This window comes from Mytilus trossulus, chromosome 1 (assembly GCF_036588685.1).
Source record: "Mytilus trossulus isolate FHL-02 chromosome 1, PNRI_Mtr1.1.1.hap1, whole genome shotgun sequence".
NCBI classification, from domain to species: domain Eukaryota; kingdom Metazoa; phylum Mollusca; class Bivalvia; order Mytilida; family Mytilidae; genus Mytilus; species Mytilus trossulus.
The window spans coordinates 28487213-28503479 of NC_086373.1; the positions used below are offsets into that span (position 1 = coordinate 28487213).

The 16267-nt window shown below is 31.6% G+C and overlaps 1 protein-coding gene across 1 annotated transcript; it reads left to right on the top strand.

Annotated features, from left to right (window-relative positions):
* Positions 1–1188: 1188 nt before the first annotated feature.
* On the top strand, positions 1189–14460 carry LOC134720931 (uncharacterized). The gene is made up of 9 exons (XM_063583516.1): positions 1189–1306; positions 1847–1909; positions 5132–5203; positions 5878–5934; positions 6310–6366; positions 7296–7391; positions 10124–10264; positions 10755–10808; positions 12879–14460. The coding sequence occupies exons 1-9, from the start codon at positions 1297–1299 to the stop codon at positions 13400–13402; spliced, it is 1074 nt and encodes a 357-aa protein (XP_063439586.1). The 5' UTR covers positions 1189–1296; the 3' UTR covers positions 13403–14460.
* Positions 14461–16267: the final 1807 nt, after the last annotated feature.

Sequence of the window (16267 nt, forward strand, 5' to 3'; positions counted from 1 at the left end):
GCATCTAGAGCAAATCTGACAAGAAGTTAATTTGTTAATCAAGTCAATATCTATCTGCCCTGAATTTTTCAGATGAATTGGACAACTGGTTGTTGGGTTGCTGCCCTCCAATTGGTAATTTTTAAAGAAATTTTGCCGTTTTTGGTTATCTTGAATACTATTATAGATAGCGATAAACTGTAAACAGCAATAATGTTCAAAAGTAAGATCTACAAATAAGTCAACATGACCTAAATGGTCAATTGACCCCTTAAGGAGTTATTGCCCTTTATAGTCAATTTTTAACAATTTTCATTAATTTGGTAAATTTATGTAAATTTTTACCAAATATAGTTCTCTGTTACTAATGGGCAAAGTTCATGATAGATATAATTGTAAGAAGCAAAATCGTTCAGTAAAGTAAGAACTTCAAACACATCACCATCACCAAAATACAATTTTGTCATGAATCCATTTGTGTCCTTTGTTTAATATGCACATAGACCACGGTGAGGGACACAGGCTCTTTAGAGCCTCTAGTTTATGTAGTTTAAGTCCAATCAACTCGAAACTTAGTACACATGCTCCCTATGATATGATCTTGCTAATGTTAATGCCAAATAAGAAATTTTCCCCTATTTTCACTGTCTGCTGAATATAGAAAATGATAGTGTGGATGGGACATCCTTGTACTGGGGACACATTCTTGTTTGTTATTGAAATGGTTAAACCTATCATTTTAAGATAAAATTGCAATGTTAAGGCACTAGTTCCCGATCTATCTTGATTGTTCAAATTTAAACGCAAGCTGTTTTTTTTAAAGATCAATTCAATTCAGAGCAAGTGATAACAGGCTCTAACATTTCTCCAATATGAATGTGTGTTAAGCAATCATCCATTCATTAATCTGCATTTGCTGTGTGACAGAGTGATTTCATGTGTATTACAAAGTTACTTAAGTAAGACATAGTTCAATTCTTTACTTATACTCTCAGTTCTGCACTGTTAACAGGATTCTGAAAATGTGTGTTTACATTTTATTATTTCCCTATAATATGTGTCATTCTCATGCAAGCTGGGCTTTTTCAAAGTATGCAGGTATTCACTTGTATGAATTGTGTTATATCCCAACAAATGATACTTTGTTGATATTTACTTTATTTATGTGTAAACTTTGTAAACTTTGTAAAATTAAATGTATATCTTACAGACATTGAAAGAATGTTGTGTTTCAATAAGAAGACTGGAGATTAAAGATGATAGTCATAAAGTGGCATGTATGTTATATGAATTTGTATAGAAGTTCTGAGCTAAAGAATGTACTTGGGTGAAATTTAAAAAGTCTAGAATTTAGAATTGATAATATAAAGCAGAAGAGCATTAAACAAGGAACAAGACAATAGCAATCAAAACCAAGGAGTAAACAAAGACTCACAAAACCAAAGGACATTTAATAATAATTAAGAAAAAACACTATCTCCACTAAAAACCGAGAGTGAAATCAGGTGCTCTGGAAGGGTAGGCATTTCCTGTACCGTATATGGCACCTGTCATGTTATTTCTTTGTTCAGTTCGGTTATGATTGAAGGTTATTATGAAACATTACAATATAACAATATCAATATTTTTTTCTGAAGTACTGGCTACAAGGGTACTGGTGATAAATATTACAAAATGTAAAATTCTAACATACAAGTTTCACTAATGAGAAATCTAAAAGTTAATGAGTTACACATAACACATATTTTGCACATATTATTTATTTTGTTCTTAAAAAGAACTTCTGAGTTTGGTTAGGTTAAATTATATGTTGAGTAAAACAGCATGCATATATTGTTAATTCTTTCATAATCTCAATTATTCATAGGCAATAGAGAGGCATATACTGACAGTGATAGTGATATTGAGAACTTGACAAGGAAACATAGAGGTATGTCTTTTATTATCATATACTTAGACTAAATAACATATGATTTTTACTGAATGATAATATCATTGAATTACCGTAAATTCCATATTTTTCAAATTGGTCCTTAGCGGGCTGATATGAAAAGTTCCGGAAAAATACACTTCAATGTACGTTTTCAGTGAAAACTATTACAAAGTAGTGTACAAAACAATCATTTGGATACTGGAAAGTATATTTTGTGAAATAATAAAAACAAAAATAAAAAAACCCAACAAATTATTAAATAAATGCATTGTTTAAAAGTTTCAACCATAATTTAGAAAGTTACTTTAAAAAGTTGCCAAACAGTCTTCATTATGTGTATTGTTAATTTTTGTTTGTTTTTGTCGATTCGTCCATATTAAAATGTTTTTCTTCTCTAGATCTATTGAGGCAAATGATAGAAAAATTTCATATCAAATGTACTAAATTTGGGGTCTGACGTCCGTGAACTTTTCAATCTTTAAACTTCTATTACAGAACCACGTATAAGGATCAATATACGAATCAGTTATTTTTTCTCCATGGTTGAAGCATATGATCAAAACATCATAAAATGTCATTTTGCCAATGCATGTATTATCAGCCATCGGTCAATATCAGCCCTCGAACCATGCAACTCTTTGGCTGATATTGAACCTAGAGCTGATAATACATGCGTTATGAAAAATGCCATGTGATAATCTGATAATACCACATTCCTTTTGAAATTGTATTCAATATCAATTCGCTATAGAACCAGGTTTAATCCCCAATTTTTACATTTGAAAATGTCTGTACCAAGTCAGGAATATGACAGTTCTTGTCCATTCGATTTTGATGCGTTTTGTTTTTTGATTTTGCCATGTGACTATGGACTTTCCAAATTGATTTTCCTCTGAGTTCAGTATTTTTGTGATTTTACTTTTTGGTATTGGACCTAGTTAGAAGCATAGTAATTGTATGCCTCAGTGAAAGTTATTTAGTAATAACCTTTTGCATTTGTACACATAACACTGAATGTTTGAGGAATAATTAATCCAAGAATTAAAATTAAGAAAAACATTGAATATGTGACCAACCAACACATAAATGCATGAATGTGCATACCACAGGAGTTAATCATCAGAGTTTTTCAGTCAAGCTTTTATTTTTATGCCCCACCTAGGATAGTAGAGGGGCACTATGTTTTCTGGTCTGTGTGTCTGTTTGTTCATTCGTTCAGTCTGTCCATTTGTCTGTCCGTTCATCCCACTTCAGGTTAAAGTTTTTGGTCAAGGTAGTTTTTGATGAAGCTGAAGTACGATCAACTTGAAACTTAGTACACATTTTGCTTATGACATGATCTTTCTTATTAAATAATGCCAAATTAGAATATTCACCCAATTTCGCGGTCCATTGAACATGGAAAATGATAGTGCGAGTGGGGCATCCGTGTACTTTGGACACATTCTTGTTGGTCCTATTTTCAAATTGGTCTACATTAAGGTCCAAAGGGTCAAAAATTGAACTTAGTTTGATTTTAACAAAAATTGAATCCTTGAGGTTCCTTGATATAGCATATTAATCTATTGCAATAAAAATTCATAATTTCAAATAAAATTTGAAGATTTAGCTAACTAAGTCCTTTTATTTGTATAAAATAACATTCGTTTCTAGTGGAACATTGTTTTAACAATGAATTAGCTGCAATCAAAATTTGCTTGCTAGTCCCTCTCTGTGATCACAAATAGATAACTCTGGCTCATTTCCCAATCAATCTATCATGAGGGGAAGTAATTTCATGCAAATTTTATTCATAGTCTATTTCAAAAATGATAAAAAGTTCTTTATATTGGTATGTAAAAATTTTAAACGTTTCAAATATATGAAATTATTTTCGTACATCAATTGTTTTGATACATCAATAACAAAAACTGAAATATATTGCATTGATTCATTTTGTAATTATTCGAAATTATATCAGAAACCTAAACATAATTATAAAAAAATGAACCTGTTAAGGGGAGACAATTCTCGTATAACTTTTTCGAATTGGCACATAATACCACAGAATGTAACTCATCATACAAATGACACATCCATATAATTAATTAACTGCGCAATCGCGCTCCACTTTCAATGATGATTCTGAATTATAAATATAACCAAAAGTTGTTAATCTATAGATAGTGAAGACTAATGAAAGCTAACCCACTGTAAAAATATTTTTTTGCACTTTTTTAAAACTTCCTCAGGAAAAATTCTCTAGCCACTTGACTTTCAAAGCTCAAAATTAACGTTTTTACAGAATATTTTAATAAAGTAGTTACAGATTATTCGCTTCTCAAAGTGAAAGACGCAATAAAAATCGTATGCTTGCACAATCTTACCAAAATACGGATTTAATTAAGTCCTAAACATTTTGACATTTCTTCGTATATTTTTATTGAAAACCGGTTTAAACAAATCACACGTACGTGTTAAGATCCGACTAAATACCTATTTCCCGATATGGTCAGGTAAAATTGCTACTTGATATACAGTTTTTATGGTTTACATGTCTTTATAGCTTGTTGTTCTGTGTGAGCCAATGCTCGATTTTGAAGGCTGTTCCTTGACCTATAATAGTTTACTTTTATAAATTGTTATTTGGATGGAGAGTTGTCTCATTGGCACTCATACTACATCTTCCTACATCTTGCTAATGACTTGAGTTACTTTCATATGAAAGGGTATATTATATATTGTTAATATCAAGTTTTTAGCTCACCTGGTTAAAATCTCCAGGTGGCAATTGAGATAAATAGAGGTGGATTTAGAGGGGGGCCGCTTCCCCTTTTCTAGGAAAATTTTGGTTGACTATATAGAAAATCACCGAAGCATGACTGTAGACTGTAGCACTTATGAAAACTTCTGGATCTGCCACTAATGAATTTTTCAGATAACTTGAAAATACTTACATGTAGATAGCAAATGGAATATTATCTTCCACAGTACTATAAAAATCAAGTAACTCATGGAACTAGTTGATTTCATTTAAGAATATAAATATTCAAAATATAAAACCTTAACTTTAAAAGCTTTAAATTTTCTTTCATGTGAAAAGCGTATCATAAGATTGGAATGAAGCTTTGACATTGGGATGTCTCCTATTTTCAAACTGCCAGACCCAATATTTATTTTTGATTAGTTTTAATTGAGATAAACCCTTTGCAGAACATTGCATACACTCTTGTTTTTTAGTTTTGAAACTACCATCTGATGATGAAGATGAGGAGAAACAAGAATTAGACCTAAGTAATGAGGTTAAACAAGGTAACTTTGAATAATTAAGTGTATCCATACATCTTTACTACATGGTTCAATTAATTCACGAAATCTAGAGAACACACCATAGAATATTTACAGAATTCGGTCGAAGCAATAGCATCATTTGCTCCGCTTGTTTAAGATGTTTTACTATATCATATATATGCATGTTCTTCCTGTTAATTGAGTGTAAAGTTTGAATTTTTGTGTTCTTTTTTTGTATCATTTTCAATCATCTACATCCTAAAAATCATTATCACACTGCAGGTAAATTATCATGTTGTGATTGGTTAAACACTGTCACATGGTTACCCCCTATGGATTTGTATGGGGTTAGCTACATTGTAACTTCTGTCAATGGTGACTTCATCTATTGATGTTGTTGGGTTTCACTATTTATTTTTCTTCGGAACCCAGCAGGAAAAGTCCTGTTTGCAATATTTTCTTCATACAGTTTACTACTGACCCGTACAAAACCATAGAGGGATATTAAATCCGCCTGCCTCATCACCTATGTATTTTACTAACCCTCTTTGGATCTGTAGGGAGTCAGTAACAAACCATATAACTTATAATATTGGGACTGATAAGTGTGCTATCCTTGTTCAAGGCCACATTTATATTTGAATCTGGAGCCATGATTTATCATATGTCATTATATTTCTCCTGTTTAATTTTAGTATTGAATCAACCACCAGAAGATGAGGAAGTTGGTAGTAATATTGGGGTTAGAGAAGGTAATGTGAACTTTGTAAAAATCATGCGCAAATTTTATTTTGGGAACAATGAATTTTGTATTGCTATGCAATACTCTCAGTGTGCTGGATACTATCCATGCCATTGTGTTTCCACCCTCATTATCTTAAACATTATCATAGATGTAGATAAACTGTAAAACGCAAAAATGTTCAGCAAAGTATGATTTACAATTCAGTCAATATAACTTAAATTGTTAATTTGCCTTAAAGAGTTATTAGCGTTTAAAGACAATTTTAAACAATTTGTTCATCATGTTTGTTAACTTTAGATAATCTTCTCCTCTGAAACTACTGAACATATTGCAGCCAAACTTATTTTAAATGATCCTTAGGATGTTTCCTGTTTTATTTTAGTTTTGATACAACCATTAGAAGATGAGGAAGAGGGCAGTAATATTGAGGTTGAAGAAGGTAATGTGAACTGTTGTTCAGGTATATTTCCGATTGTTAATGGGTTTCGGACATTAATTGTCTAAATCAAGCCAGAGCTTTGTCCTTAGTATAAATTTGCTTGGCTGTATTTACTTTTTTTATGACCCTGTCACAAAGTGGTTTGGGCCATATAGTTTACCCTTGTCTGTCTTTCTGTCATTCAAACATCAAACCATTATACTGGCTTTTAAGCTCAGGGGGCCATATATTGACGTCTGTCGTCTTTGTCGTCTATCATCGTAAACTATTTAAAAAATCTTCTTCTCTGGAACTACTGGGCCAAATACCTTCAAACCTTAAATAAATATTCCTTAGGGTATCTTGTTTGTAAATTGTATCCAAAGTTTTGATCCATTGACAAACATGGTTGTCATGGCTAAAAATAGAACATAAGTGTAAAATGCAGTTTTTGGCTTATATCTCCAAAAAATCGATTTCACTGGCTGATATATTTTTTTGGGTTTATTTGAAGGAAAGATAAAGTTGGGTATTAAGAGTTGCAGCTCATATATATGGATAACAATAAAAAAAATATACTGGAAGACATGTACTCAAATTCATATGAAAATCAAACTTCAGATAAATTTAACTGCTAGTATACTGTTGACAATATATGCCAAAATTTCAGAACCTCACTTAAAAAACAATGATTGGTACATGTAGAGTTGTAAAGCCAGACTGTACAAAACATCACTTTAATGATCAATTGACATGGTAAAGGACATATGCATGATGTTAGGTACTCACACTTCAAAGGCACGTGTTATTTTACAGAGTCATTTTACTATGTTTGATTTGTTCTTCATGAATTGAGATTATTCTAAGTGGCATTCCTTATTTTGTTTTCCAAAATTGTGTAAAACAATTATAGAAGCATTATTTATTTTTTCTTTTGTTATTTATTGCAGAAAAATCTGAAGGGGAAACTGAAAAGCTATTTGTATGTGATAAAAAACTAAGAAGTAGAGAATCATTTCTGAGCCATATGGGCGTGCATTTCACTGGTAAGAATTTGGTGTATTTAGAATTTTTTTATGCCCCACCTACAATAGTAGAGGGGCATTATGTTTTCTGGTCTGTGCCTCCATTCGTTCGTCAGTCTGTGCGTCCGTCCATCTGTCCCGCTTCAGGTTAAAGTTTTTGGTCAAGGTAGTTTTTGATGAAGTTGAAGTCCAATCAACTTGAAACTTAGTATACATGTGCCCTATGATATGATCTTTCTTATTTAAATGCCAAATTAGAGTCTTAACCCCAATTTTACGGTTCACTGAACATAGAAAATGATAGTGCAAATTTCAGGTTAAAGTTTTTGGTCAAGGTAGTTTTTGATAAAGTAGAAGTCCAATCAACTTGAAACTTAGTGTACAAGTTCCTTTGATAACATCAGTCAAATTTTAATGCCAAATTAGAGAATTTTTCCAATTTCATGGTCCACTAAACATAGAAAATGATAGTGCACGTGGGGCATACATGTACTGTGGACACATTCTTGTTTAATGTGAAATGAATTAAGAATTTAACGCTAGGTTTACTTTAAGTTGCAACTTGCACTGTTATTGATTTAATGTGAGAGTGGGACATTTATGATTTGAAAAATAAGAATAACTGATTTTTGCAAATTGGAACAAAAATGTATTTGATATTTGAGGTATGTGTGAAAGTGTAATATTTTATTAGAAAAATCAACATATGTTGACACTGGTGACAAAATGGAGGTCAAGTTCAGTATTGATGATTTTCACAATTACTGTTCAGGAGTTTTGGTTCTTGTGTTATTAAAAAATTTGGGGACTCAAAAGCCAGTTTATTGTCAGACAGCTCTTGTTTGAACTGTATACAGAACCTTATTCTTTAAAGTTTTTACATCAATAGGGTATGAAGTTTTAGCCACTTTTACAAAAGTCTTTAATTTTAGACTTTTGTAAAAGTGACTCAATTAGATAATATTTCATTATGATAAACTAATTTAATACTGCTCATATAGGATATTTTACATTTCTTTGAAGCCCCTGAGGCCAATCTTGGTATGGGTATAGAGTTAATTAAAGTTTGTAATATTCTTCTGAACATTAAGAGTCAATTGATATGTTGTGTAATGTCATGGTAACACAAATATTTCACTTTGGAAGCACCAACAAAAATGTATTATTTCCAATATTTGCACTGTTTTTATAGATACCCAACTTAGAGGGCCATGTCAGGAACCTTTAGTTGTATATTGGTATCATGTTGGCGGCGTCTTCGTTCGAAAACATTTGGTTTTCACACTCTAACTTTAGTTAAAAAAAATAGAAATCTATGAAATGTTAACACAAGGTTTATGACCATAAAAGGAAGGTTATGATTGATTTTGGGTGTTTTGGTCCCAACAGGTTAGGAATTAGAGGCCAAAAACAGGTCCCAAATAAGCATTTTTCTTGGTTTTTGCACAATAACTTTAGTATAAGTCAATAGAAATCTATGAAACTTTAACACAAGGTTTATGACCATGAAAGGAAGGTTTGGATTGATTTTGGGAGTTTTGGTCCCAACGAATTAGGGGCCCAAAGGGTCCAAAATTAAACTTTTTTGTTTGATTTCATAAAAAAAATGAATTATTGGGGTTCTTTGATATGCCAAATTTAACTGTGTGTTCAGATTGTTAATTTTTGGGGTTCTTTGTTATGCTAAATCTAAACATGTACTTAGATTTTTGATTATGGGCCCAGTTTTCAAGTTGGTCCAAATCATGGTCCAAAACTAATATGTTAAGTATTGTGCAATAGCAAAAAAAATTCAATTGCACAGTACTCAGCAATAACAAAAAATATCTAATTGCACAATATTGCGCAATAGCAAGAAATTTCTAAGAGCACAGTTTTGCTATATAGTAAGAAATATTCAATTGCACAGTATTGTCTCATTTTCAAATTGGTCTGCATAAGGTCCAAAGGGTAAAAAATTTAACTTTGTTGGATTTCAACAAAAATTGAATATATGGGGTTCTTCAATGTGCTTAATTTAACCATGTATTTAGATTTTTAATATTTGGGCCCAGATCAAATTGGTCCACATTGAGGACCTCAATTTGAGATCATTAGGGTCTAAAATAGAACATTATTTGATTTCATTAAATTGAATTCTTAGGGTTTTATGATATGCTGAATCTAACCATGTGTTTAGATTTTGGATATTGGACTTAATAGGTAAATGTCCAATTTAATTTTTTAAAGTTTTTAAGTTTAAAGTTCTCAGACCATATTCATTTTGTGTCAGAAACCTATGTTGTGTCAACTTTTTAATCACAATCCAAATTCAGAGCTGTATCAAGCTTAAATGTTATGTTCATACATGCCCAAACTGTTCAGGGTTTCGACCTCTATGGTCGTATCAAGCTGCGCCCTGTGAAACATCTGAATACTGTTTAGATTAGAGATGTTGTATCTTTGAAACATTTATCTGATTTCACTTTTTATTCTAAAGATAATAGTTTGTATGACAGCCGCTATCCTGGAAATAAGGCATTCAGCTTAAATCCTTAGCAATAAAGTAACACCTAGGCAGTGAGTTTATTGCCTACATAATGTTAGGCATTAGTCTTAAATCCTGAAAAATATGTGCAGGCATATAACTCAATTCCTAGGTGTTAGCTTATTGACTAGGATTTAGGCTTCATACCTAAGATCACTTTTTGCCACTACCATATACATGTACAAAACAATAAATAACAATAGCTATTGATTTTATACTTCTATAGATAATGTAAAGAGAATGCTACCCAAATCAAATGATACTACAGAACACATACCTGCTCAAATTGAAATGAATAGTCAAGAGACAGCCAGTTGCAGTGAAGGACCAAAAAAGGATAGAGGCCCACCACTTAAATCCTCTATGGGTATATTTATTTGAATCATTTTTTTCATGTAGGGTTTGTAGAACATTAGAGTAGATTTTAGTAATTATCTAAACTAGGCTTTTTTATGAAGATAAGAATGTATTTTTTTCAGTGATCTGAATTTATGAATTTATTTAATGAATAATGTGAACAAGTCCAAATCTTTGTGTTCTTGAAATTTCATAACAAATTGACAACATATTGTTTTGGTTACGGACCCTGTAATGATGATTATTTTACAGTTTCAATTATTGTCTTGAATTTATTTTAATACAGGAAAAGTGAAATTAAAAAAAAGTTAAAAAAAAATAAGCAATTAAAATCTACAAAAAAGTAAGAATGACTGAAATTGTCAACCATCTTTTATAAGAGTTATTGCCCTTTTAAGAAGATATTTAGACAATTTTTGGGTGTATTCCTAGTTTTTACAATTATTTGTGTAGCTTATTTGCAAAATTTCAGTGATTTATAATATTTTTTTTTATGTCAGTTGGTTTAGATGCAGGAGATGCCAGTCAAAATGAAAGTTACAGTAAAGATGGAGGTAAACAAATTTATGCTTTTTTGTCAATTTTGCAGTGATTTCAATTGTATTGATTAATATTACCAGAGTTCCTTGAAAACTTTTTAGCTCACCTTTCCCTAAATATAATTAGACCGTTGGTTTTCCCTTTTGAATGGTTTTACATCAGTAATTTTGGGGCCCTATATAGCTTGTTGTTCGATGTGAGCCAAGGCTCCGTGTTGAAGGCCATACATTGACCTATAATGGTTTATTTTTATTAATTGTTATTTGGATAGAGAGTTGTCTCATTGGCACTCACACCACATCATCCTATATCTATTACGTTTTTGCAATAACTTGGTGTCTTTTGTCGCTTCTGTTGTCCATCCTTCAGTGTAGACTATTTCAAAGATCTTTTACTCTCAAACTACTTTACCAATTTAAGCTGAATAATTTTTAATTGATTCGCTTATAGGGTCTTTGCATCAGAACTTAACACATTTACTATAATATACCAGTTGTTGGCATGACACAGGTTATGTTCTTCTCATATATGTTATGATGGTATGATAATTGTGTGCAGTGGAAATGCACAAGTTCTTTCAAACTGACATAACATTTATTTTTTATTTTATAGAAAATAGAATAAAAAACTGTTCTACCCATTCCAAGCAATCATATTTTCTTTTCTTTTAACTTTGATGTCACATCTATCTCTGAAACAATTTTAAATTGAATAAATCTATTATTATAAAAAAGAATAGATTTTTACCACAGGGTGTGAAGAGCAGGGTTTCTCGAAACACTTGCTTCTATATCCAGAAAGTACAGTCCATTGTTATTCATAACAATAAAAATTTTTTAATAGCATAAACAGAAGTGATTACTAGGATAGTGTTCATTACAATTGCCTAAAACATTCAACAGCTATTTAGATTTGGATATTGGGCTCTGTTTTTAAGTTGATCCACATTAGGGTCCAAAGGGTCAAAATTAGTATTGTGAGGGGCTATTTAATTTTGGGCCTGTTTTCAAATTGTCATCGTTTGAGATATTTGATATACTACAGAAATGAATTTGAAATTGATTACATATACTTTTATAGCCTATAATATGAACACAAAAAAATATGTTGTAATGATGAAACAACCCTCCATCCAAGATCCAAAAGTAGTGAATATAAGCAATATAGATCATACTGACTTGGGACAGGTATAAAAAACCGCACAACAATATGCACAATACGCACAGTAAAACTAGTAAGAGAGGTCTGAATCTGATGTCAGAATATGAAACAAAAGAAAATAAACAAAATGACTTTAGTATTTTTCCTGAATCTGTAGACTATCTGCCTTGTGAAATTAGCTTTCGTAATGATGATTTTTTCTTATTATTTTTTGGACCACAAGGGTTGTCCTGCCATTTTTGATGTTATAAATGAATACTGTACACAATTGAGTAATTCACTTACAGAAAAAAGAGGGGGGATGTCATGAACCATCATTCCAAATTTATATGTTGGGTCATAGTATGATAATTTTGAAGTATGTATGTAATCTTTTATAAAAAAACTTCTTCTCTGAAACATCTGTGTCAAATTTATCCACAATTCTCATTAGGTTATTTGGTTTTAAAAATGTGTCGAATGACCCCACCTGCCAACAATAATGGTGGCCATAGCTAAGAACAGAACATAGGGGGAAAATGTAGATTTTAGTTTATCTCCAAAGCATTTAGAGTAAACACTGACCAGTTCTTTAACACATTGTTTGGTTGCTGCCCCTGAGCTAGTAATTAACAGTAATTTTGTAGTTTTTTTAGCTCACCTGGCCCAAAGTAATCTAAGGTAATCTTTTCCTGAAGGTAGAAAATCCTAAGTTAAACCTAGCTTACTGTTAAGTGCAATGTCTTTGTTTTTGGTAAAAAAGCACATGCTCAACAATTATTTTTAAGCTTAGAAACAGTTTTATTTTTGTAGGCAGAATACAGTCCTCAGCACATCTCCTGCTTTCATTATTCCCTAAACAGACAAATTAAATTAAAGTCATGAGTGGCTCTCTTTCATTTAATGAGTTTTATTAACTTGATTCTTTTAAATGTTTCTTTCAGGAGAAAAAAGCAAATCAACAAGGTCAAAACCTTACAGACCCTGCCCTTTCTGTGGTCTCCTTATGGCTAGATTGTCCAATCACATCCTTCGCAAACACAAAGATATTCCTGAGGTCAAAGTTTTAAAAAGGCTGCCCCATCAAGATCAAGTAAAGCAAATGGCTAACCTGAGGAAAGAAGGTATTTGGAAAGCTAATTTAGATCAGGTGACAAAAATGGAGGATGAAGGATCTCAAGCAGAAATAAAATATTTTAAAGAGAGGGAGCATGGAGCAGGTCAACTTGTTTACTGTTCTTTATGTAAAGGTTTTTTAACAAAGTCTTACTATAAGAGACACAGATCCACATGCACTGCAGTTGAATCTACAACAACTACAGCGAAAGCCTTAGATCCAGTGCATATTGCATCTCCAAAATTTACTTCTTCATTTAACTTTGATGTTCTAGCAAAATTCCATAATTCTGAGGTAGGAAATTTATGTAGAACAGACAATCTTATAACATCATTTGGGCTGCAGATGTAAAGAAATGTGGAGGCTAAGAAAAGTAAAAAAGAAGAAAAAAGAAAATCAGTTATGTCAGATATGAGGAGACTGGCCCATTTATTGTTAGAATTTAGAAACTTAAACAATGTGAGATAAATGGTGACGCAGAGGCTAAATCAGCTGTAAACATGTTTGACAGAGGCAATTTTCATTCGTTGGAGTCATCCATTTTAGCCCTAACAATAAATGAAGAAACTGGGCACACAAAAGCAGGGCTAAAAATCGGATATGGCTATCTCATAAAGAGAGTTATCAAATATCTCACTGGAGAATTTCTCATCCAAAAAAAAGATGCTGAAGTTGATGAGATTAAGCGCTTTGGAGATCTATTGGAATTTTGCTGGCCAGGTATATTTGGGGATGCAGAATATAGGAGATTTTACGGAATTCCCTTTTTCGCGCTTGCGCAATGACTGGCCGTCAAAATCCGCCATACTTGTTATTGTTGTTGTCATGGGCGGGAACGCATAAACAATGCAGAAGAAAGAAAAGTTATCCCCGTATGCCTATGGGTTACCGGCCGAGGCTAGGACACGATACCAGGAGAAATTGGCATACAATAAAGGACTCGATAGGCTTCCTGATCCTTATGCTATCACTAAATCTGAATGGGTGAACGACCCCAGTATTTGGCCTGAACTTGACTTCGGTCAAGTTTACCTCTACTTAATCGAAACACCATCAATGTTTAACAAAAGTGCAATGAAAGCTTATAAAAGCTTAGAAGCTTATAGGTAGAGTCACTCATTTTTTCCGCGTTTCGACATAGAATGAAAGAACAACCATTTAATTTGAAAAGGACACCAGTTGAACAAATTGGGAAAGATTCTCACTCGCATTTATGGGTATTTAATCCCTGAATAGAATAAATAATCAGTGGTGGAAATATAAAACTTTTCATTACATTCAACTTTCCAGACTAACAAATTAAATGTAGTTAGTCTGGCATCATCTGTGTATATTTAGCTTAAAACTAGCTACTTAAAATGTTTATATGTACACTAAAACTATTTTTTGAGCATAAAATACATTGTATAAAAGTGTCCACTTTCACTTTAGATAGTTTTTATCATGTTGGTTTAATTTCTTAAATTATTTATTTTCAGTATGAATTTTAATACACATTCAGACATTGTTTAACCTTTCACTGTTGGTAAGGCCTATTTACATATTTCAGTATAAATAAAAATTCAGGCATGTAGTAGACACCCTAGGCATTAGTTTGAGCTATAATATACCTCAATGGCATGTCTGGGCGGTGCTGGGGGAGATTTTCACTATAATTGATATTTGCCTTTATGTTGGTTTTCTTGGCTTTTATGATGGTTTTTCGTGTTTCCCGCTTAATGTGGTACCTATTTATGTTGGAAAACACATGTTAAAGTTTTAGTTGCATGAACTTTAACATTCTTTAATATAAAACATAATGCTGTCATTAATGGTAAGCATTTAACTAATATAACAGTGTAGTATATAGATAATTAATTGCTTATACGTTCTAGAAAATATTTTCATATTGAAGCATAGCTTGTTCTTTATTTAATTACACAAAAATGTTTTATTTAAATAAAAAGGCATACCCAATCAGTAATGAAAGACATGCAGAGTTTGCTAATAAAGGAAAACTCACCATCTTGAAAGCGGAAAATGAATCTATATATTTGCCTTACGCCGTACCCTTTTAAGAAGAAAGTTCATATGAAAGTGGTGTTCGAAAAATAAAGACACAAAGTTACCTTAAATGACAAGTGACAAATTAAGAAAATATTATTGTCCTTTTTGATACAATACTAATAATTAAATAGAATATTGGAAAGAAATAATTCCGATGAAGAAACTTTTTTTTTTTTTTGAATTCGCCCAAAGGTCCCATTTTTACTTATTTTATTCACCCAAAGGTCCCTTTAATTGATCAAAACATTATCAACCTTAAGGCAAAGACCAACTTATGTTTATCAATTTTATTTGCATGAACTTTAACCTTCTTTAATATAAAACATAATGCTGTCATTAATGGTAAACATTTAACTAATATAACAGTGTAGTATATAGATAATTTATTGCTTATACGTACTAGAAAATATTTTCATATTGAATCATAAATTGTTCTTTAGTTATTTACACAAAAATGTTTTATCTAAATAACAAGGCATATCCAATCAATAATGAAAGACATGCAGAGTTTGCTAATTAAGGAAAACTCACATTCTTGAAAACGGAACTATGAATCAAGACATTTGCCTCACGCCTTAACCTTTTAAGAAGAAAGGTCATATGAAGGTGGTGTTCGAAAAATAAAGACACAAAGTTACCTTAAATAACAAGTGACAAATTAAGAAAATATTATTGTCCTTTTTTGATACAATACTAATAATTAAATAGAATATTAGAAAAAATTATTCCGATGAAGAAACTTTTTTTTATTTTTGAATTCGCCCAAAGGTCCCATATTTATTTATTTTATTCACCCAAAGGTCCCTTTAATTTATCAAAACATTATCAACCTTAAGGCAAATACCAACCATTGTTTATCAATTTTAGTTGCAATAACTTTAACCCTTTTTAATATAAAACATAATGTTGCCTTCAATGATAAGCATTTTACTTATATAACAGTGTAGTATATAGATACTTAATTGCTTATACGCACTAGTAAATATTTTCATATTGAAGCATAGATTGTTCTTTAGTTATTTACACAAAAATGTTTTATTTAAATAACAAGGCTTATCCAATCAGTAATGAAAGACATGCGGAGTTTGCTAATAAAGGAAAACTCACCATCTTGAAAGCGGAACAATGAATCAAGACATTTGCCTCACGCCTTACCATTTTAAGAAGAAA

Coding starts and splice junctions, on each gene's coding strand:
- LOC134720931 (XM_063583516.1), top strand. Junction 1,910..5,131: donor CTTGACAAGGAAACATAGAG/GTATGTCTTTTA, acceptor CTTGTTTTTTAG/TTTTGAAACTACCATCTGAT. Junction 5,935..6,309: donor TAATATTGGGGTTAGAGAAG/GTAATGTGAACT, acceptor GTTTTATTTTAG/TTTTGATACAACCATTAGAA.